The 25,328-nt window shown below is 47.7% G+C and overlaps 1 protein-coding gene across 1 annotated transcript in view; it reads left to right on the top strand.

The window, feature by feature from the left end:
- Positions 1–9,276, top strand: part of LOC127925739 (ephrin-B2a-like) — a 20,600-nt gene extending 11,324 nt beyond the window's left edge. The window contains exon 4 of the mRNA XM_052510828.1: positions 8,876–9,276. Coding sequence (XP_052366788.1) covers positions 8,876–9,276 — 401 coding nt within the window. The remainder of the gene's footprint in view (positions 1–8,875) is intronic.
- Positions 9,277–25,328: the final 16,052 nt, after the last annotated feature.

The raw sequence follows: 25,328 nt of genomic DNA, 5'->3' as shown, positions 1-25,328 counted from the left end.
ATACCTGCTGCCCTCTAACACACATACAATACCTGCTGCCCTCTAACACACATACAATACCTGCTGCCCCTAACACACATACAATACCTGCTGCCCTCTAACACACATACAATACCTGCTGCCCTCTAACCTGAATGAAAGAAGGGAGGGAGTTATTTATTTATATTCAACCTTTATTTAACTGGAGGGATGGAGTTGGGTTGGAGGGATGGAGTTGGGTTGGAGGGATGGAGTCAGGTTGGAGGGATGGAGTCAGGTTGGAGGGATGGAGTCAGGTTGGAGGGATGGAGTCAGGTTAGAGGGATGGAGTCAGGTTGGAGGGATGGAGTCAGGTTAGAGGGATGGAGTCAGGTTAGAGGGATGGAGTCAGGTTGGAGGGATGGAGTCAGGTTAGAGGGATGGAGTCAGGTTAGAGGGATGGAGTCAGGTTGGAGGGATGGAGTCAGGTTAGAGGGATGGAGTCAGGTTGGAGGGATGGAGTCAGGTTAGAGGGATGGAGTCAGGTTGGAGGGATGGAGTCAGGTTAGAGGGATGGAGTCAGGTTGGAGGGATGGAGTCAGGTTGGAGGGATGGAGTCAGGTTGGAGGGATGGAGTCAGGTTAGAGGGATGGAGTCAGGTTGGAGGGATGGAGTCAGGTTGGAGGGATGGAGTCAGGTTAGAGGGATGGAGTCAGGTTGGAGGGATGGAGTCAGGTTAGAGGGATGGAGTCAGGTTGGAGGGATGGAGTCAGGTTGGAGGGATGGAGTCAGGTTAGAGGGATGGAGTCAGGTTAGAGGGATGGAGTCAGGTTAGAGGGTTGGAGTCAGGTTAGAGTCAGGATGGAGTCAGGTTGGAGGGATGGAGTCAGGTTAGAGGGATGGAGTCAGGTTGGAGGGATGGAGTCAGGTTGGAGGGATGGAGTCAGGTTAGAGGGATGGAGTCAGGTTAGAGGGATGGAGTCAGGTTGGAGGGATGGAGTCAGGTTGGAGGGATGGAGTCAGGTTAGAGGGATGGAGTCAGGTTAGAGGGATGGAGTCAGGTTAGAGTCAGGTTGGAGGGATGGAGTCAGGTTAGAGGGATGGAGTCAGGTTGGAGGGATGGAGTCAGGTTGGAGGGATGGAGTCAGGTTGGAGGGATGGAGTCAGGTTAGAGGGATGGAGTCAGGTTAGAGGGATGGAGTCAGGTTAGAGGGATGGAGTCAGGTTAGAGGGATGGTTGTTGATATAGATGCTCCTCTCTATGGAGTCAGGTTAGAGGGATGGAGTCAGGTTGGAGGGATGGAGTCAGGTTAGAGGGATGGAGTCAGGTTAGAGGGATGGAGTCAGGTTGGAGGGATGGAGTCAGGTTAGAGGGATGGAGTCAGGTTGGAGGGATGGAGTCAGGTTGGAGGGATGGAGTCAGGTTGGAGGGATGGAGTCAGGGTGGAGGGATGGAGTCAGGTTGGAGGGATGGAGTCAGGTTAGAGGGATGGAGTCAGGTTAGAGGGATGGAGTCAGGTTAGAGGGATGGAGTCAGGTTAGAGGGATGGAGTCAGGTTAGAGGGATGGAGTCAGGTTGGAGGGATGGAGTCAGGTTAGAGGGATGGAGTCAGGTTGGAGGGATGGAGTCAGGTTAGAGGGATGGAGTCAGGTTAGAGGGATGGAGTCAGGTTAGAGGGATGGAGTCAGGTTAGAGGGATGGAGTCAGGTTGGAGGGATGGAGTCAGGTTAGAGGGATGGAGTCAGGTTAGAGGGATGGAGTCAGGTTAGAGGGATGGAGTCAGGTTGGAGGGATGGAGTCAGGTTAGAGGGATGGAGTCAGGTTGGAGGGATGGAGTCAGGTTGGAGGGATGGAGTCAGGTTAGAGGGTTGGAGTCAGGTTAGAGGGATGGAGTCAGGTTAGAGGGATGGAGTCAGGTTAGAGGGATGGAGTCAGGTTGGAGGGTTGGTTGTTGATATAGCTGCTCCTCTCTATGGAGTCAGGTTGGAGGGATGGAGTCAGGTTGGAGTCAGGATGGAGGGATGGAGTCAGGTTGGAGGGATGGAGTCAGGTTGGAGGGATGGAGTCAGGTTAGAGGGATGGAGTCAGGTTAGAGGGATGGAGTCAGGTTAGAGGGATGGTTGTTGATATAGCTGCTCCTCTCTATGGAGTCAGGTTGGAGGGATGGAGTCAGGTTAGAGGGATGGTTGTTGATATAGATGCTCCTCTCTATGGAGTCAGGTTGGAGGGATGGAGTCAGGTTAGAGGGATGGAGTCAGGTTGGAGGGATGGAGTCAGGTTAGAGGGATGGAGTCAGGTTGGAGGGATGGAGTCAGGTTGGAGGGATGGAGTCAGGTTAGAGGGATGGAGTCAGGTTGGAGGGATGGAGTCAGGTTGGAGGGATGGAGTCAGGTTAGAGGGATGGAGTCAGGTTAGAGGGATGGAGTCAGGTTAGAGGGATGGAGTCAGGTTAGAGGGATGGAGTCAGGTTAGAGGGATGGAGTCAGGTTAGAGGGATGGAGTCAGGTTGGAGGGTTGGAGTCAGGTTGGAGGGATGGAGTCAGGTTAGAGGGATGGAGTCAGGTTGGAGGGTTGGAGTCAGGTTGGAGGGATGGAGTCAGGTTGGAGGGATGGAGTCAGGTTAGAGGGATGGAGTCAGGTTGGAGGGATGGAGTCAGGTTGGAGGGATGGAGTCAGGTTAGAGGGATGGAGTCAGGTTGGAGGGATGGAGTCAGGTTGGAGGGATGGAGTCAGGTTAGAGGGATGGAGTCAGGTTAGAGGGATGGAGTCAGGTTGGAGGGATGGAGTCAGGTTGGAGGGATGGAGTCAGGTTGGAGGGATGGAGTCAGGTTGGAGGGATGGAGTCAGGTTGGAGGGATGGAGTCAGGTTAGAGGGATGGAGTCAGGTTAGAGGGATGGAGTCAGGTTAGAGTCAGGTTGGAGGGATGGAGTCAGGTTAGAGGGATGGAGTCAGGTTGGAGGGATGGAGTCAGGTTGGAGGGATGGAGTCAGGTTGGAGGGATGGAGTCAGGTTAGAGGGATGGAGTCAGGTTGGAGGGATGGAGTCAGGTTGGAGGGATGGAGTCAGGTTAGAGGGATGGAGTCAGGTTGGAGGGATGGAGTCAGGTTAGAGGGATGGAGTCAGGTTGGAGGGATGGAGTCAGGTTGGAGGGATGGAGTCAGGTTGGAGGGATGGAGTCAGGTTGGAGGGATGGAGTCAGGTTGGAGGGATGGAGTCAGGTTGGAGGGATGGAGTCAGGTTAGAGGGATGGAGTCAGGTTAGAGGGATGGAGTCAGGTTGGAGGGATGGAGTCAGGTTAGAGGGATGGAGTCAGGTTAGAGGGATGGAGTCAGGTTAGAGGGATGGAGTCAGGTTGGAGGGATGGAGTCAGGTTAGAGGGATGGAGTCAGGTTAGAGGGATGGAGTCAGGTTAGAGGGATGGAGTCAGGTTAGAGGGATGGAGTCAGGTTGGAGGGATGGAGTCAGGTTAGAGGGATGGTGTCAGGTTAGAGGGATGGAGTCAGGTTAGAGGGATGGAGTCAGGTTAGAGGGATGGAGTCAGGTTGGAGGGATGGAGTCAGGTTAGAGGGATGGAGTCAGGTTGGAGGGATGGAGTCAGGTTGGAGGGATGGAGTCAGGTTAGAGGGATGGAGTCAGGTTAGAGGGATGGAGTCAGGTTAGAGGGATGGAGTCAGGTTAGAGGGATGGAGTCAGGTTGGAGGGTTGGTTGTTGATATAGCTGCTCCTCTCTATGGAGTCAGGTTGGAGGGATGGAGTCAGGTTGGAGTCAGGATGGAGGGATGGAGTCAGGTTGGAGGGATGGAGTCAGGTTGGAGGGATGGAGTCAGGTTAGAGGGATGGAGTCAGGTTAGAGGGATGGAGTCAGGTTAGAGGGATGGTTGTTGATATAGCTGCTCCTCTCTATGGAGTCAGGTTGGAGGGATGGAGTCAGGTTAGAGGGATGGTTGTTGATATAGATGCTCCTCTCTATGGAGTCAGGTTGGAGGGATGGAGTCAGGTTAGAGGGATGGAGTCAGGTTGGAGGGATGGAGTCAGGTTAGAGGGATGGAGTCAGGTTGGAGGGATGGAGTCAGGTTGGAGGGATGGAGTCAGGTTAGAGGGATGGAGTCAGGTTGGAGGGATGGAGTCAGGTTGGAGGGATGGAGTCAGGTTAGAGGGATGGAGTCAGGTTAGAGGGATGGAGTCAGGTTAGAGGGATGGAGTCAGGTTGGAGGGATGGAGTCAGGTTAGAGGGATGGAGTCAGGTTAGAGGGATGGAGTCAGGTTGGAGGGTTGGAGTCAGGTTGGAGGGATGGAGTCAGGTTAGAGGGATGGAGTCAGGTTGGAGGGTTGGAGTCAGGTTGGAGGGATGGAGTCAGGTTAGAGGGATGGAGTCAGGTTAGAGGGATGGAGTCAGGTTGGAGGGATGGAGTCAGGTTGGAGGGATGGAGTCAGGTTAGAGGGATGGAGTCAGGTTGGAGGGATGGAGTCAGGTTGGAGGGATGGAGTCAGGTTAGAGGGATGGAGTCAGGTTAGAGGGATGGAGTCAGGTTGGAGGGATGGAGTCAGGTTGGAGGGATGGAGTCAGGTTGGAGGGATGGAGTCAGGTTGGAGGGATGGAGTCAGGTTAGAGGGATGGAGTCAGGTTAGAGGGATGGAGTCAGGTTAGAGGGATGGAGTCAGGTTGGAGGGATGGAGTCAGGTTAGAGGGATGGAGTCAGGTTAGAGGGATGGAGTCAGGTTAGAGGGATGGAGTCAGGTTGGAGGGATGGAGTCAGGTTGGAGGGATGGAGTCAGGTTAGAGGGATGGTTGTTGATATAGCTGCTCCTCTCTATGGAGTCAGGTTGGAGGGATGGAGTCAGGTTAGAGGGATGGAGTCAGGTTAGAGGGATGGAGTCAGGTTAGAGGGATGGAGTCAGGTTGGAGTCAGGTTAGAGGGATGGAGTCAGGTTGGAGTCAGGTTAGAGGGATGGAGTCAGGTTGGAGGGATGGAGTCAGGTTGGAGGGATGGAGTCAGGTTAGAGGGATGGAGTCAGGTTGGAGGGATGGAGTCAGGTTAGAGGGATGGAGTCAGGTTGGAGTCAGGATGGAGTCAGGTTAGAGGATGGAGTCAGGTTGGAGGGATGGAGTCAGGTTAGAGGGATGGAGTCAGGTTAGAGGGATGGAGTCAGGTTGGAGTCAGGATGGAGTCAGGTTAGAGGGATGGAGTCAGGTTAGAGGGATGGAGTCAGGTTGGAGGGATGGTTGTTGATATAGCTGCTCCTCTCTATGGAGTCAGGTTGGAGGGATGGAGTCAGGTTAGAGGGATGGAGTCAGGTTAGAGGGATGGAGTCAGGTTGGAGGGATGGAGTCAGGTTAGAGGGATGGAGTCAGGTTGGAGGGATGGAGTCAGGTTGGAGGGATGGAGTCAGGTTAGAGGGATGGAGTCAGGTTAGAGGGATGGAGTCAGGTTAGAGGGATGGAGTCAGGTTAGAGGGATGGAGTCAGGTTAGAGGGATGGAGTCAGGTTAGAGGGATGGAGTCAGGTTAGAGGGATGGAGTCAGGTTAGAGGGATGGAGTCAGGTTGGAGGGATGGAGTCAGGTTGGAGGGATGGAGTCAGGTTAGAGGGATGGAGTCAGGTTGGAGGGATGGAGTCAGGTTGGAGGGATGGAGTCAGGTTAGAGGGATGGAGTCAGGTTAGAGGGATGGAGTCAGGTTAGAGGGATGGAGTCAGGTTGGAGTCAGGATGGAGTCAGGTTGGAGGGATGGAGTCAGGTTGGAGGGATGGAGTCAGGTTGGAGGGTTGGAGTCAGGTTAGAGGGTTGGAGTCAGGTTAGAGGGATGGAGTCAGGTTGGAGGGATGGAGTCAGGTTAGAGGGTTGGAGTCAGGTTAGAGGGTTGGAGTCAGGTTAGAGGGATGGAGTCAGGTTAGAGGGATGGAGTCAGGTTAGAGGGATGGAGTCAGGTTAGAGGGATGGAGTCAGGTTGGAGGGATGGAGTCAGGTTGGAGGGATGGAGTCAGGTTAGAGGGATGGAGTCAGGTTAGAGGGATGGAGTCAGGTTAGAGGGATGGAGTCAGGTTGGAGGGATGGAGTCAGGTTAGAGGGATGGAGTCAGGTTGGAGGGATGGAGTCAGGTTAGAGGGATGGAGTCAGGTTGGAGGGATGGTTGTTGATATAGCTGCTCCTCTCTATGGAGTCAGGTTGGAGGGATGGAGTCAGGTTGGAGGGATGGAGTCAGGTTAGAGGGATGGAGTCAGGTTAGAGGGATGGAGTCAGGTTAGAGGGATGGAGTCAGGTTAGAGGGATGGAGTCAGGTTAGAGGGATGGAGTCAGGTTAGAGGGATGGAGTCAGGTTGGAGGGATGGAGTCAGGTTAGAGGGATGGAGTCAGGTTAGAGGGATGGAGTCAGGTTAGAGGGATGGAGTCAGGTTGGAGGGATGGAGTCAGGTTAGAGGGATGGAGTCAGGTTAGAGGGATGGAGTCAGGTTAGAGGGATGGAGTCAGGTTAGAGGGATGGAGTCAGGTTAGAGGGATGGAGTCAGGTTAGAGGGATGGAGTCAGGTTGGAGGGATGGAGTCAGGTTGGAGGGATGGAGTCAGGTTGGAGGGATGGAGTCAGGTTGGAGGGATGGAGTCAGGTTAGAGGGATGGAGTCAGGTTAGAGGGATGGAGTCAGGTTAGAGGGATGGAGTCAGGTTGGAGGGATGGAGTCAGGTTAGAGGGATGGAGTCAGGTTAGAGGGATGGAGTCAGGTTAGAGGGATGGAGTCAGGTTGGAGGGATGGAGTCAGGTTGGAGGGATGGAGTCAGGTTGGAGGGATGGAGTCAGGTTAGGTTGGAGGGATGGAGTCAGGTTGGAGGGATGGAGTCAGGTTAGAGGGATGGAGTCAGGTTAGAGGGATGGAGTCAGGTTAGAGGGATGGAGTCAGGTTGGAGGGATGGAGTCAGGTTGGAGGGATGGAGTCAGGTTGGAGGGATGGAGTCAGGTTAGAGGGATGGTTGTTGATGTAGCTGCTCCTCTCTATGGAGGCTGTTGGTGTGAATACTGTATTGTAGTATAATGACCTCTGGTGTGAATACTGTATTGTAGTATAATGACCTCTGGTGTGAATACTGTATTGTAGTATAATGACCTGGCTGTTGGTGTGAATACTGTATTGTAGTATAATGACCTCTGGTGTGAATACTGTATTGTAGTATAATGACCTCTGGTGTGAATACTGTATTGTAGTATAATGACCTCTGGTGTGAATACTGTATTGTAGTATAATGACCTCTGGTGTGAATACTGTATTGTAGTATAATGACCTCTGGTGTGAATACTGTATTGTAGTATAATGACCTCTGGTGTGAATACTGTATTGTAGTATAATGACCTGGCTGTTGGTGTGAATACTGTATTGTAGTATAATGACCTCTGGTGTGAATACTGTATTGTAGTATAATGACCTCTGGTGTGAATACTGTATTGTAGTATAATGACCTCTGGTGTGAATACTGTATTGTAGTATAATGACCTCTGGTGTGAATACTGTATTGTAGTATAGTGACCTCTGGTGTGAATACTGTATTGTAGTATAATGACCTCTGGTGTGAATACTGTATTGTAGTATAATGACCTCTGGTGTGAATACTGTATTGTAGTATAATGACCTGGCTGTTGGTGTGAATACTGTATTGTAGTATAATGACCTGGCTGTTGGTGTGAATACTGTATTGTAGTATAATGACCTGGCTGTTGGTGTGAATACTGTATTGTAGTATAATGACCTCTGGTGTGAATACTGTATTGTAGTATAATGACCTCTGGTGTGAATACTGTATTGTAGTATAATGACCTCTGGTGTGAATACTGTATTGTAGTATAATGACCTGGCAGTTGGTGTGAATACTGTATTGTAGTATAATGACCTCTGGTGTGAATACTGTATTGTAGTATAATGACCTCTGGTGTGAATACTGTATTGTAGTATAATGACCTGGCTGTTGGTGTGAATACTGTATTGTAGTATAATGACCTCTGGTGTGAATACTGTATTGTAGTATAATGACCTCTGGTGTGAATACTGTATTGTAGTATAATGACCTGGCTGTTGGTGTGAATACTGTATTGTAGTATAATGACCTCTGGTGTGAATACTGTATTGTAGTATAATGACCTCTGGTGTGAATACTGTATTGTAGTATAGTGACCTCTGGTGTGAATACTGTATTGTAGTATAATGACCTCTGGTGTGAATACTGTATTGTAGTATAATGACCTGGCTGTTGGTGTGAATACTGTATTGTAGTATAATGACCTCTGGTGTGAATACTGTATTGTAGTATAATGACCTCTGGTGTGAATACTGTATTGTAGTATAATGACCTCTGGTGTGAATACTGTATTGTAGTATAATGACCTCTGGTGTGAATACTGTATTGTAGTATAATGACCTCTGGTGTGAATACTGTATTGTAGTATAATGACCTCTGGTGTGAATACTGTATTGTAGTATAATGACCTCTGGTGTGAATACTGTATTGTAGTATAATGACCTCTGGTGTGAATACTGTATTGTAGTATAATGACCTCTGGTGTGAATACTGTATTGTAGTATAATGAGGTGTTTCTCTCTTAATGCTCTATATCTAACTCTCCTTTAAACTAGACTCTGTCTTTCTCTAATCTTCTTCTCGTGTCTCTCTGTCTCTCTCTCTGTCTCTCTCTCTGTCTCTCTCTCCCTCTCTCTCTTCCTCCCTCTCTCCCTCTCTCTCTTCTCTTCTCCCTTTCTCTCTCTCTCTCTGTCTCTCTCTCTCTCTCTCTCTCTCTCTCTCTCTCTCTCTCTCTCTCTCTCTCTCTTATTCAGAAATCACTCACAGCGAAGGAGACATTGACGCAGAAGGCGGAGCCTCGTCAACAGAAGGCGGAGCCTCGTCAACAGAAGGCGGAGCCTCGTCAACAGAAGGCAGAGCCTCGTCAACAGAAGGCAGAGCCTCGTCAACAGAAGGCGGATCCATCGGCTCTGAGGTCGGACTCTTCGTTGGCGTGGCCTGTTGCATCGTCCTCCTCCTATTGGTCATCGTGGTCCTACTGATGGTGGTGTGGCGGTACCACAGACGCCACGCCACGCCGGACAGGGACGTCCAACAGTCTCTGTCCCTCAACACCCTGGCCACGCCCAAGAGAGACAGCTACGGAGGGAGTAGCGAGGACATCCGCTCAGAGCCCAGCCACGCGGTGTTTCCTCCGAGGCCCTCTGACTCTGTGTTCTGTCGGCACCATGAGAGGGTCAGTGGAGACTACAGACATCCTGGTTATATGGTACAGGAGATGCCTCCACAGAGTCCTACTAATATATACTACAAGGTCTGAGGGACCTGTGGGTCTTCTCACAGGGGGCCAAGGACCAATGGAATGAATGGAGGAGTTGTTCAGTCCCCCAATGAGGAAGAGGCGTCCTCACTGTGTGCTTTATGAAGTCAGTGGGCCAAGCTGTGTGCTTTATGAAGTCAGTGGGCCAAGCTGTGTGCTTTATGAAGTCAGTGGGCCAAGCTGTGTGCTTTATGAAGTCAGTGGGCCAAGCTGTGTGCTTTATGAAGTCAGTGGGCCAAGCTGTGTGCTTTATGAAGTCAGTGGGCCAAGCGGTGTGCTTTATTGTTTCAGGCCTGGGACGAGTCCGTCACCTTTCACTGTGTGAGCTTTTTTATTTTATTTTTAGAAAACACTCTGAACAATCTAGACATTATCAAGGCCGGAGAATCAAATCATTTGGGTCACGTTTTATTTCCTTGGAGAGAGGGAATGGATAAAGGCAGTAAAGACAGAGTGCATTCTGGGATTTTCACTAGGAAAGCTAACCCTGAGTTGGCAAAGACTTGCTGTTACATGTAATGCTGCTAAATGAGGAACTGTCCTCTTTTTGAATAAAGGAGATCCAGGCTTTAGACTCGGAGCACAATTTAGCAAATGGAAACTTGAAAATGTTTTTTTTTCTCTGTGAGAGATTATGAATATAATTTGTGTAAAACATTTTATTTTTGTGATATGGTATTTTGATGTTAACTCATGCTGAAATAAATGCCTCTTAATTATTTTTAGTGTCATAACTGTCAGTCTGTGTCAGGTAACAATGTCTCACTGTCACGATCGTCGTATTGGAACGGACCAAGGTGCAGCGTGGTGAGCGTACATTTTTATTTAATTTTGCAAACGTCGCCAACAAAACAATAATACAACAAAAAACGACCGTGACGCTCCGTAAGGTTGTACGAGCACAAACGAAGACAACTACCCACAACTACCAAAAGGGGAAAAAGGCTGCCTAAGTATGATTCCCAATCAGAGACAACCATAGACAGCTGTCCCTGATTGAGAACCCATGAGAACCACACCCGGCCAAAACATAGAAACAAACAACGTAGAATGCCCACCCCACATCACACCCCACCAATTAGAGAAGGTCTGGGCGTGACACTCACTGCTGATGTCCATCATGTTTCTGTTTATCAAGTGATATTTATGGGTGTTAAAACAGTGGAATCTACTGGCCCTTTATCTAATGGGTGTTAAACAGTGGAATCTACTGGCCCTTTATCTAATGGGTGTTAAACAGTGGAATCTACTGGCCCTTTATCTAATGGGTGTTAAACAGTGGAATCTACTGGCCCTTTATCTAATGGGTGTTAAACAGTGGAATCTACTGGCCCTTTATCTAATGGGTGTTAAACAGTGGAATCTACTGGCCCTTTATCTAATGGGTGTTAAACAGTGGAATCTACTGGCCCTTTATCTAATGGGTGTTAAACAGTGGAATCTACTGGCCCTTTATCTAATGGGTGTTAAACAGTGGAATCTACTGGCCCTTTATCTAATGGGTGTTAAACAGTGGAATCTACTGGCCCTTTATCTAATGGGTGTTAAACAGTGGAATCTACTGGCCCTTTATCTAATGGGTGTTAAACAGTGGAATCTACTGGCCCTTTATCTAATGGGTGTTAAACAGTGGAATCTACTGGCCCTTTATCTAATGGGTGTTAAACAGTGGAATCTACTGGCCCTTTATCTAATGGGTGTTAAACAGTGGTAATACAGTGGAATCTACTGGCCCTTTATTTAATGGGTGTTAAAACAGTGGAATCTACTGGCCCTTTATCTAATGGGTGTTAAACAGTGGAATCTACTGGCCCTTTATCTAATGGGTGTTAAACAGTGGAATCTACTGGCCCTTTATCTAATGGGTGTTAAACAGTGGAATCTACTGGCCCTTTATCATCCTGTCTTTGTAGATGACCTATCTGCAGCTTGACATTAGAAATCTAGGAATCTGACTGGGATCTACAGAATAAAGGGTGAGGGGGGTCAGTCAGTGTAGCCCTGGGTGTTGGGGGATGGGTTGTTGATGGTTGCTATAAGACGATAGGACTGAGGATGAATCTAGTTTTTAATGGAGGGTTGTCCTGCTTCAGGCTAGTCCTCCCTCCTCGTGTCAGAGGAGAGGAGAGGAGAGGAGCAGGGGGGAGGAGAGGAGAGAAGAGGAGAAGAGAGGAACACAGGGAACTGGAGAGCTCCAGGATCTATTCAGATAATGACCTCTAGTCCAGGGGTAGGAGAGGAGAGAGTCCCAGGAGGGCGAGGAGAAGGCCCAGCGTGATCCGGGGGAGGGAGGAGGCCGGGTTTGGCCGAGGAGAAGAGAAGGGAGGCAGTCATTGGAAATAAGAGAGGTTCTTAACTGACTTGCCTTGTTAAAATAAAGGTAAAATCTATTAATTTTCAACTTAAAAACATATGTCCACAGCTTTCTTTAAAGAGAGAATAGAGACTCTGGGATAATCTAGAGATAATAGAGACTCTGGGATAATCTAGAGGGAATAGAGACTCTGGGATAATCTAGAGAGAATAGAGAGAGGAGAGGGGAGATAATCTAGGAGAGGAGAGAGACTCTGGGATAATCTAGAGAGGAGAGGAGGGAGAGAGAGAATAGAGGAGGGATAATCTAGAGAGAATAGAGAGGGATAATCTAGAGAGGAGAGGATAATCTAGAGAGAATAGAGACTCTGGGATAATCTAGAGAGAATAGAGACTCTGGGATAATCTAGGTTTAGAGACTCTGGGATAATCTAGAGTAAATAGAGACTTTGTTCTTAACTGACTTGCCTTGTTAAAATAAAGGTTAAATCTAATAATTTTCAACTTAAAAAACATTTGTCCACAGCTTTCTTTTCTTTGTTTGTGTGTTGGTTGTGTTTCACATTATTATAATGTAGAAGTGCTTCGAAACACATTCTATTGTTATTTACAATAAAAGTGACTCCAAAATGACACAATACATTATTTACCGTTGTTTTCTATTGGGCAAAAAAATAATAATGTGAAACTCAACCAACACACAAACAGCAGAAATGACATCCAACACGTTTGTAGAGTCACAAGCGTGATGTCGTCATTGAGTGCTACGCATATAGGACCTAATAGTGCACCTTTTTAAGAAGTGAATCTGTCCCAATACTTTTTGGTTCCCTTTAAATGGGAGGGGACTTACGTTCAGAAAACGTTGTAATTTCTAAATGTTTCCCCCGATATGGATGATATAATACCCTCAAATTGAAGCTGACAGTCCTGCACTTTAACCTCATAGCCATTGAACCCTGACAGTCCTGCACTTTAACCTCATAGCCATTGAACCCTGACAGTCCTGCACTTTAACCTCATAGCCATTGAAGCTGACAGTCCTGCACTTTAACCTCATAGCCATTGAACCCTGACAGTCCTGCACTTTAACCTCATAGCCATTGAACCCTGACAGTCCTGCACTTTAACCTCATAGCCATTGAAGCTGACAGTCCTGCACTTTAACCTCATAGCCATTGAACCCTGACAGTCCTGCACTTTAACCTCATAGCCATTGAACCCTGACAGTCCTGCACTTTAACCTCATAGCCATTGAACCCTGACAGTCCTGCACTTTAACCTCATAGCCATTGAACCCTGACAGTCCTGCACTTTAACCTCATAGCCATTGAACCCTGACAGTCCTGCACTTTAACCTCATAGCCATTGAACCCTGACAGTCCTGCACTTTAACCTCATAGCCAGTCCTGCACTTTAACCTCATAGCCATTGAACCCTGACAGTCCTCACTTTAACCTCATAGCCATTGAACCCTGACAGTCCTGCACTTTAACCTCATAGCCATTGAAGCTGACAGTCCTGCACTTTAACCTCATAGCCATTGAACCCTGACAGTCCTGCACTTTAACCTCATAGCCATTGAACCTGACAGTCCTGCACTTTAACCTCATAGCCATTGAAGCCAAACAGTCCTGCACAACCTCATAGCCATTGAACCCTGATCCTGCACTCCTCATAGCCATCCCAGTCCTGCACTTTAACCTCATAGCCATTGAAGCTGACAGTCCTGCACTTTAACCTCATAGCCATAACCTGACAGTCCTGCATAACCTCAAGCCATTGAACCCTCAGTCCTGCACATAACCTCATAGCCATTGAACCCTGACAGTCCTGCACCCTCATAGCCATGAACCTGACGTCCTGTCATCAGAACCCTGACAGTCCTCTGCTCCCCAGTCCTGCACTAACCTCAAGCCATTGAACCCTGACAGTCCTGCACAACCTCATAGCCATTGAACCCTGACAGTCCTGACCTTTATTTCTCATAGCCATTGATGGTCAGAACCTGACAGTCCTGTTTTCATAGTTGAAGGACAGTCCTGCACTTTAACCAGTTTTGTATTTTCATAGTTGATGGTCCTGCAGGAACCGACAGTCCTGAGTCTCATAGTTTGTCCTTTTCCTCATAGTTTTGAACCCTGGTCCTGCACTAACCTTTTGAACCCTACAGTCCTGTTTAACCTCATAGCCATTGAAGTATGGTTCTCAATCCAGAGTGCAGGAGCTGTCCCTGTTTTTGTATTTATTTAACCATTGGTTCAGTACGTGGTTCTGCTCCCCAGGGTGTCAGTTGGTGGTTTTTGTGTATGGTCAGTGAGTCTATGTTTGTTTTTCTATGATTTGGGGGTATTTCTATGTTTCGGCCTAGTATGGTTCTCAATCAGAGGCAGGTGTCGTTAGTTGTCTCTGATTGAGAACCATACTTATGTAGCCTGGGTTTCACTGTGTGTTTGTGGGTGATTGTTCCTGTCTTTGTGTTTTGCACCAGATGGGACTGTTTTAGGTTTTCTCACGTTTGTTGTTTTTGTTAGTTATCTCATGTGTAGTTTCTTTATAAATTAAAGAACATGAATAACCACCACGCTGCATTTTGGTCCGCCTCTCTTTCACCAGAAGAAAACCCTAACAGTGTGTTGGTTACATGACAATGGTACAGTCCATTACCCAATGGTACAGTCCATTACCCTCTTAATGAACCACTTGGGACAGTCTGGGGAGTCTGTCTGCCATTCCATCATCCCAGTGTGCAACACCATAACCAACGTCTTACAGATCACATGACCCTGCTTCTCTACCGAGCGATGACATCATCCCAGTGTGCAACACCATAACCAACGTCTTACAGATCACATGACCCTGCTTCTCTACCAGGCAATGACATCATCCCAGTGTGCAACACCATAACCAACGTCTTACAGATCACATGACCCTGCTTCTCTACCAGGCAATGACATCATCCCAGTGTGCAACACCATAACCAACGTCTTACAGATCACATGACCCTGCTTCTCTACCAGGCAATGACATCATCCCAGTGTGCAACACCATAACCAACGTCTTACAGATCACATGACCCTGCTTCTCTACCAAGCAATGACATCATCCCAGTGTGCAACACCATAACCGACGTCTTACAGATCACATGACCCTGCTTCTCTACCAGGCAATGACATCATCCCAGTGTGCAACACCATAACCAACGTCTTACAGATCACATGACCCTGCTTCTCTACCAGGCAATGACATCATCCCAGTGTGCAACACCATAACCAACGTCTTACAGATCACATGACCCTGCTTCTCTACCAAGCAATGACATCATCCCAGTGTGCAACACCATAACCGACGTCTTACAGATCACATGACCCTGCTTCTCTACCAGGCAATGACATCATCCCAGTGTGCAACACCATAACCAACGTCTTACAGATCACATGACCCTGCTTCTCTACCAGGCAATGACATCATCCCAGTGTGCAACACCATAACCAACGCCTTACAGATCACATGACCCTGCTTCTCTACCAGCAATGACATCATCCCAGTGTGCAACACCATAACCAACGTCTTACAGATCACATGACCCTGCTTCTCTACCAGGCAATGACATCATCCCAGTGTGCAACACCATAACCAACGCCTTACAGATCACATGACCCTGCTTCTCTACCAAGCAATGACATCATCCCAGTGTGCAACACCATAACCAACGCCTTACAGATCACATGACCCTGCTTCTCTACCGAGCAATGACATCATCCCAGTGTGCAACACCATAACCAACGTCTTACAGATCACATGACCCTGCTTCTCTACCAAGCAATGACATCATCCCAGTGTGCAACACCATAACCAACGCTTACAGATCACATGACCCTGCTTCTCTACCAGAGCAACATCATCCCAGTGTGCAACACCATCATCCAGATCACATGACCCTGCTTCTCTACCAGGCAATGACATCATCCCAGTGTGCAACACCATAACCGACGTCTTACAGATCACATGACCCTGCTTCTCTACCAGGCAATGACATCATCCCAGTGTGCAACACCATAACCAACGTCTTACAGATCACATGACCCTGCTTCTCTACCAGGCAATGACATCATCCCAGTGTGCAACACCATAACCAACGTCTTACAGATCACATGACCCTGCTTCTCTACCAGCAATGACATCATCCCAGTGTGCAACACCATAACCAACGTCTTACAGATCACATGACCCTGCTTCTCTACCAGGATGACATCATCCCAGTGTGCAACACCATAACCAACGTCTTACAGATCACATGACCCTGCTTCTCTACCAGGCAATGACATCATCCCAGTGTGCAACACCATAACCGACGTCTTACAGATCACATGACCCTGCTTCTCTACCAAGCAATGACATCATCCCAGTGTGCAACACCATAACCGACGTCTTACAGATCACATGACCCTGCTTCTCTACCAGGCAATGACATCATCCCAGTGTGCAACACCATAACCAACGTCTTACAGATCACATGACCCTGCTTCTCTACCAGGCAATGACATCATCCCAGTGTGCAACACCATAACCAACGTCTTACAGATCACATGACCCTGCTTCTCTACCAGCGATGACATCATCCCAGTGTGCAACACCATAACCAACGTCTTACAGATCACATGACCCTGCTTCTCTACCAGGCGATGACATCATCCCAGTGTGCAACACCAATAACCAACGTCTTACAGATCACATGACCCTGCTTCTCTACCAGGCGATGACATCATCCCAGTGTGCAACACCATAACCGACGTCTTACAGATCACATGACCCTGCTTCTCTACCAGGCGATGACATCATCCCAGTGTGCAACACCATAACCAACGTCTTACAGATCACATGACCCTGCTTCTCTACCAGGCAATGACATCATCCCAGTGTGCAACACCATAACCAACGTCTTACAGATCACATGACCCTGCTTCTCTACCAGGCAATGACATCATCCCAGTGTGCAACACCATAACCAACGTCTTACAGATCACATGACCCTGCTTCTCTACCAGGCAATGACATCATCCCAGTGTGCAACACCATAACCAACGTCTTACAGATCACATGACCCTGCTTCTCTACCAGGCAATGACATCATCCCAGTGTGCAACACCATAACCGACGTCTTACAGATCACATGACCCTGCTTCTCTACCAGGCAATGACATCATCCCAGTGTGCAACACCATAACCAACGTCTTACAGATCACATGACCCTGCTTCTCTACCGAGCGATGACATCATCCCAGTGTGCAACACCATAACCAACGTCTTACAGATCACATGACCCTGCTTCTCTACCAGGCAATGACATCATCCCAGTGTGCAACACCATAACCAACGTCTTACAGATCACATGACCCTGCTTCTCTACCAGGCAATGACATCATCCCAGTGTGCAACACCATAACCAACGTCTTACAGATCACATGACCCTGCTTCTCTACCGAGCGATGACATCATCCCAGTGTGCAACACCATAACCAACGTCTTACAGATCACATGACCCTGCTTCTCTACCGAGCGATGACATCATCCCAGTGTGCAACACCATAACCAACGTCTTACAGATCACATGACCCTGCTTCTCTACCAAGCGATGACATCATCCCAGTGTGCAACACCATAACCAACGTCTTACAGATCACATGACCCTGCTTCTCTACCAGGCGATGACATCATCCCAGTGTGCAACACCATAACCGACGTCTTACAGATCACATGACCCTGCTTCTCTACCAGGCAATGACATCATCCCAGTGTGCAACACCATAACCAACGTCTTACAGATCACATGACCCTGCTTCTCTACCGAGCGATGACATCATCCCAGTGTGCAACACCATAACCAACGTCTTACAGATCACATGACCCTGCTTCTCTACCAGGCGATGACATCATCCCAGTGTGCAACACCATAACCAACGTCTTACAGATCACATGACCCTGCTTCTCTACCAGGCGATGACATCATCCCAGTGTGCAACACCATAACCAACGTCTTACAGATCACATGACCCTGCTTCTCTACCAGGCGATGACATCATCCCAGTGTGCAACACCATAACCAACGTCTTACAGATCACATGACCCTGCTTCTCTACCAGGCAATGACATCATCCCAGTGTGCAACACCATAACCAACGTCTTACAGATCACATGACCCTGCTTCTCTACCAGGCAATGACATCATCCCAGTGTGCAACACCATAACCAACGTCTTACAGATCACATGACCCTGCTTCTCTACCAGGCAATGACATCATCCCAGTGTGCAACACCATAACCAACGTCTTACAGATCACATGACCCTGCTTCTCTACCAGGCAATGACATCATCCCAGTGTGCAACACCATAACCAACGTCTTACAGATCACATGACCCTGCTTCTCTACCAGGCAATGACATCATCCCAGTGTGCAACACCATAACCAACGTCTTACAGATCACATGACCCTGCTTCTCTACCAAGCGATGACATCATCCCAGTGTGCAACACCATAACCAACGTCTTACAGATCACATGACCCTGCTTCTCTACCAGGCAATGACATCATCCCAGTGTGCAACACCATAACCAACGTCTTACAGATCACATGACCCTGCTTCTCTACCAGGCAATGACATCATCCCAGTGTGCAACACCATAACCAACGTCTTACAGATCACATGACCCTGCTTCTCTACCAGGCAATGACATCATCCCAGTGTGCAACACCATAACCAACGTCTTACAGATCACATGACCCTGCTTCTCTACCAGGCAATGACATCATCCCAGTGTGCAACACCATAACCAACGTCTTACAGATCACATGACCCTGCTTCTCTACCAGGCAATGACATCATCCCAGTGTGCAACACCATAACCAACGTCTTACAGATCACATGACCCTGCTTCTCTACCAGGCAATGACATCATCCCAGTGTGCAACACCAATTACCAACGTCTTACAGATCACATGACCCTGCTTCTCTACCAGGCAATGACATCATCCCAGTGTGCAACACCAATAACCAACGTCTTACAGATCACATGACCCTGCTTCTCTACCAGGCGATGACATCATCCCAGTGTGCAACACCATAACCAACGTCTTACAGATCACATGACCCTGCTTCTCTACCAGGCGATGACATCATCCCAGTGTGCAACACCAATTACCAACGTCTTACAGATCACATGACCCTGCTTCTCTACCAAACAGACACCTTTTCTACACATTGTTTTGTTGTTGTTTGTTTTAATGATTAAATAGAGTGTAGATGTAACAATAGCTTAACACTATGGGCTACTACTGTATGTTGAAGCTTTCCCTCTATTGGTCCAGTTAGGTTCTCTACTGGAGAGATGAAGACTGGACAACTGAATCATTTAGGAATGAAGACTGGACAACTGAATCATTTAGAAACAGAATGTTAGGTTCTCTACTGGAGAGATGAAGACTGGACAACTGAATCATTCAGGAACAGAATGTTAGGTTCTCTACTGGAGAGATGAAGACTGGACAACTGAATCATTCAGAGATGAAGACTGGACAACTGAATTCTGGACAACTGAATCATTTAGAAATGAAGACTGGACAACTGAATCATTTAGAAATGAAGACTGGACAACTGAATCATTTAGGAACAGAATGTTAGGTTCTCTACTGGAAAGATGAAGACTGGACAACTGAATCATTTAGGAACAGAATGTTAGGTTCTCTACTGGAAAGATGAAGACTGGACAACTGAATCATTTAGAAACAGAATGTTAGGTTCTCTACTGGAGCGATGAAGACTGGACAACTGAATCATTCAGGAACAGAATGTTAGGTTCTCTACTGGAGAAATGAAGACTGGACAACTGAATCATTTAGAAATGAAGACTGGACAACTGAATCATCCAGGAACAGAATGTTAGGTTCTCTACTGGAGAGATGAAGACTGGACAACTGAATCATTTAGAAATGAAGACTGGACAACTGAATCATTCAGGAACAGAATGTTAGGTTCTCTACTGGAGAATGAAGACTGGACAACTGAATCATTTAGAAATGAAGACTGGACAACTGAATCATTTAGAAATGAAGACTGGACAACTGAATCATTTAGAAATGAAGACTGGACAACTGAATCATTTAGAAATGAAGACTGGACAACTGAATCATTCAGGAACAGAATGTTAGGTTCTCTACTGGAGCAATGAAGACTGGACAACTGAATCATTTAGAAATGAAGACTGGACAACTGAATCATTCAGGAACATAATGTTAGGTTCTCTACAGGAGAGATGAAGACTGGACAACTGAATCATTTAGAAATGAAGACTGGACAACTGAATAATTTAGAAATGAAGACTGGACAACTGAATCATTCAGGAACAGAATGTTAGGTTCTCTACAGGAGAGATGAAGACTGGACAACTGAATCATTTAGAAATGAAGACTGGACAACTGAATCATTTAGAAATGAAGACTGGACAACTGAATCATTTAGAAATGAAGACTGGACAACTGAATCATTTAGAAATGAAGACTGGACAACTGAATGATTCAGGAACAGAATGTTAGGTTCTCTACAGGAGAGATGAAGACTGGTCAACTGAATCATTTAGGAACAGAATGTTAGGTTCTCTACTGGAGAGATGAAGATTAGACAACTGAATCATTCAGGAACAGAATGTTAGGTTCTCTACTGGAGCAATGAAGACTAGACAACTGAATCATTTAGGAACAGAATGTTAGGTTCTCTACAGGAGAGATGAAGACTGGACAACTGAATCATTCAGGAACAGAATGTTAGGTTCTCTACAGGAGAGATGAAGACTGGACAACTGAATCATTTAGAGATGAAGACTGGACAACTGAATCATTCAGGAACAGAATGCCGGCTTGTATTTTGTAAATAAAATTCTTACCTAAAAAAAAAAAGAATCACCTTGAATAAATATTGATACGTGAGATTTGTACAATAGACTGAGATATCAGCCATATGTCCCTCCTATAGTTTACTAGGGTGAACCCAACTCTATTTTAATCTGAGGGAATCTCAGCTTTCAATTTTCAAAGTTCCAGTAATTGAGCAAGTTGAGGTGAATAAACTACTCCAGTGGCCGCCAGGCAGCATCCCGTGGGCGTCGGGAGACGGGACCGGTGGGACAACGCGTTTCATGCTCCCTCAGCCACATCATACCACATTACCGAGCTGACAGAGCCCGTCAGGTACAGCACCACCTGAGATTATACAGGTCTCACTAGGGGGACTGTTTCTTCTAAAAAAAAGCTGCTCTTCATAAGGACAGAATATTAGTTGTTAAGGCAACGTAGAAGAGTTTGTGATTTGGAAGTGTGTGTTCTAGAATGTCTAGTGAACACGTCATTTGTCAAGGCTCTATAATCATTACATTGACCTCACAGGCTAACTTGATTTGGAAGTGTAGAGTGTTCTAGAATGTCTAGTGAACACGTCATTTGGGGCTCTATAATCAGAATGTCTAGACCTCACAGGCTATGGGGTGTAGAGTGTTCTAGAGAGGAACACGGATGGTGGGCCTCGAGAGGAGGATGGGGGGTCTCGAGAGGAGGATGGTGGGCTTCGAGACGAGGAAGATGGGGGGGGCCTCGAGATGAGGATGGGGGCCTCGAGAGGAGGATGGTGGGCCTCGAGACGAGGATGGTGGGCCTCGAGAGGAGGATGGTGGGCCTCGAGACGAGGATGGGGGCCTCGAGATGAGGATGGTGGGCCTCGAGACGAGGATGGTGGGCCTCGAGAGGAGGATGGAGAGGATGGTGGGCCTCGAGATGGGAGGCCTCGAGAGGAGAATGGTGGGCCTCGAGAGGAGGATGGGGGGCCTCCAGAGGAGGATGGTGGGCCTCGAGAGGAGGATGGTGGGCCTCCAGAGGAGGATGGTGGGCCTCCAGAGGAGGATGGGGGCCTCCAGAGGAGGATGGTGGGCCTCGAGAGGAGGATGGGGGGCCTCGAGAGGAGGATGGTGGGCCTCGAGAGGAGAATGGGGGCCTCGAGAGGAGGATGGTGGGCCTCGAGAGGAGGATGGTGGGCCTCGAGAGGAGGATGGTGGGCCTCGATAGGAAGATGGGGGGGCCTCGAGAGGAGGATGAGAGGCCTCGATAAGAAGATGGGGAGCCTCGAGAGGAGGATGGTGGGCCTCGAGAGGAGGATGGTGGGCCTCGAGAGGAGGATGGGGGGGCCTCGAGAGGAGGATGGGGTGGCCTCGAGAGGAGGATGGTGGGCCTCGATAGGAGGATGGTGGGCCTCGAGAGGAGGATGGTGGGCCTCGATAGGAGGATGGTGGGCCTCGAGAGGAGGATGGTGGGCCTCGATAGGAGGATGGGGGCCTCGAGAGGAGGATGGGGGGCCTCCAGAGGAGAATGGTGGGCCTCGAGAGGAGGATGGGGGGCCTCCAGAGGAGGATGGGGGCCTTGAGAGGAGGATGAGAGGCCTCGAGAGGAGGATGGGGGGCCTCGAGAGGAGGATGGTGGGCCTCCAGAGGAAGATGGGGGGGCCTCGAGAGGAGGATGAGAGGCCTCGAGAGGAGGATGGGGGGGCCTCGAGAGGAGGATGGTGGGCCTCGAGAGGAGGATGGGGGGGCCTCGAGAGGAGGATGGTGGGCCTCGAGAGGAGGATGGGGGCCTCGAGAGGAGGATGGTGGGCCTCGAGAGGAAGATGGTGTACCGGTACTCCCTGTATATAGCCTCCACACTGACTCTGTACCGGTACCCCCTGTATATAGCCTCCACACTGACTCAGTACCGGTACCCCCTGTATATAGCCTCCACATTGACTCAGTACCGGTACCCCCTGTATATAGCCTCCACACTGACTCTGTACCGGTACCCCCTGTATATAGCCTCCACATTGACTCTGTACTGGTACCCCTGTATATAGCCTCCACATTGACTCAGTACCAGTACCCCTGTATATAGCATCCACATTGACTCAGTACCAGTACCCCTGTATATAGCCTCCACATTGACTCTGTACCGGTACCCCTGTATATAGCCTCCACATTGACTCTGTACCGGTACCCCCTGTATATAGCATCCACATTGACTCAGTACCAGTACCCCCTGTATATAGCATCCACATTGACTCAGTACCAGTACCCCTGTATATAGCCTCCACATTGACTCTGTACCGGTACCCCCTGTATATAGCCTCCACATTGACTCTGTACCCCCTGTATATAGCCTCCACATTGACTCTGTACCGGTACCCCCTGTATATAGCCTACACATTGACTCTGTACCCCCTGTATATAGCCTCCACATTGACTCTGTACCCCCTGTATATAGCCTCCACATTGACTCTGTACCCCCTGTATATAGCCTCCACATTGACTCTGTACCCCCTGTATATAGCCTCCACATTGACTCTGTACCCCTGTATATAGCCTCCACATTGACTCTGTACCCCCTGTATATAGCCTCCACATTGACTCTGTACCCCCTGTATATAGCCTCCACATTGACTCTGTACCCCCTGTATATAGCCTCCACATTGACTCTGTACCCCCTGTATATAGCCTCCACACTGACTCTGTACCCCCTGTATATAGTCTCCACATTGACTCTGTACCCCCTGTATATAGCCTCCACACTGACTCTGTACCCCTGTATATAACCTCCACATTGACTCAGTACCGGTACCCCTGTATATAGCATCCACATTGACTCAGTACCAGTACCCCCTGTATATAGCCTCCACATTGACTCTGTACAGGTACCCCTGTATATAGCCTCCACATTGACTCTGTACCGGTACCCCTGTATATAGCCTCCACATTGACTCTGTACTGGTACCCCTGTATATAGCCTCCACATTGACTCTGTACCGGTACCCCCTGTATATAGCCTCCACATTGACTCTGTACAATACTGCCACGATACTGCCACGATACTGCCATGATACTGCCACGATACTGCCACGATACTGCCACGATGCTGCCACGATACTGCCACGATACTGCCACAATACTGCCCCAATACTGCCACAATACTGCCATGATACTGCCACGATACTGCCACGATACTGCCACGATACTGCCACAATACTGCCACAATACTGCCACAATACTGCCACAGTACTACTAGCCACAATACTGCCACAATACTGCCACGATACTGCCACAATACTGCCACAGTACTGCCACAATACTGCCACAATACTGCCACAATACTGCCAGAGGAGATGAAACAGTGTGAAGTCCAAATAACTTGAGGTTCAAAGTGGACAGGCTTTATATGAAAGACACAATGTAATTGAGACCGTTTTTTAAAAAATGTGTGAATATTAAATTACAGGAAAATAAGTTCCTATTCATTGATCAATAATCAATAACATCAGTCTGGAATAAGGAGGACCATTTTTAAATGAATAGTGAATAATACACACTTCTCCCTCCATCTGTGGATCTCTCACTGGCATATTTAGCAAAGGAAGGAGGAACAGGGGTATTGTGAAATAACATTCACGATGTGGTGGTAGGTGGGATGCTGTTTGAGGACACGTGGTAAGATGGGATGCTGTTTGAGTGCGTCTGACAGAGAAGCTCGATTCGTTCCTCGGTTTACTGAGACCCTCTAGTGGTGGTCTAGTAGAATGTTTTACGACCGGTTCACAAATAATAAAACCTTTAACAAATAATAAGGTTTTTTTTACAATTGACATGGTGTTCCTAGGATTTACACTATAATTATGCATTTCTAAGTATGATTTGAAAATGACCACACAATGTCAATTGATCGAATCCAGCCAGACTGTATACCACATTTTCAGATTTTTAATTCGTCATAATTGTTTTTGCACGTTTTTCTAGTTATTTAGCCACTATGTGATTTATTTTATTTTGTTCTTATGTTCTTCGTGGGAAATCAACGTTTGGGAATAAACCACGTCAGATTGTTGCCATTTCCAGCGAAATATTATTTTGTTATTATTTGTTATGAAACTATTTGATCTAATGTTAAACAAATCACACAACAATCCGATTGAATATATATTCGTTTTAAATATATCTAATGTGTTGTTTGCAGACTGTACATTTAAAAACACGCATCCACTCAGTTGGGTAATTTTCTGTCTAACTCATTTGGCTACTACCCATTTTTGGGGGGATTTGGCTGAGGCTACCCAGAATCCTTAGGACTTCTCGACCCTAAACCCCTTGCATAATCATTTTACATTTGAACGTCAATGGGAATGTCCCAAGGATCCCAGATAGCAAAATTCGCTGAGGGAAGGGATGGGCAAAAATGACAATATACCATAAAGATCAATGTATAAAAAAAATAAACTATAAAATAGTTTTGAATTGTGTCATTTATTTAATTAAAACACATGTATTTTGTATTTTATAATACACAAACAGAATTGCAAGTAGCCAACCCGACCAGAACAGCCCGAGTGGCGCAGCGGTGTTAAGCACTGCAACTCAGTGCATTGGCATCACTACAGTCACTGTTTCGAATCCAGGCTGTATCACATCCGGCCGTGATTGGGAGTCCCCATAGGGCGGCACACAATTGGCCGAGCGTCATCAGGGTTTGGCCCGGCTAGGCTGTCAATGTAAATAATACATTATGCTTAACTGACTTGGCTATATAAAAACAGCAACAACATTCTCAGTAACGGTGTCATAAACGTTGTACATGCTTTGACTGTGCTATGTTGTCGTTTATCTAACTAAGTCACTCTGGAG

The sequence above is a fragment of the Oncorhynchus keta genome, unplaced genomic scaffold (genome assembly GCF_023373465.1).
Source record: "Oncorhynchus keta strain PuntledgeMale-10-30-2019 unplaced genomic scaffold, Oket_V2 Un_contig_61_pilon_pilon, whole genome shotgun sequence".
Classification (NCBI taxonomy): Eukaryota; Metazoa; Chordata; class Actinopteri; order Salmoniformes; family Salmonidae; genus Oncorhynchus; species Oncorhynchus keta.
The sequence above is the reverse complement of the archived record's forward strand: the minus strand, read 5'-3'. Positions and strand labels throughout refer to the sequence as shown.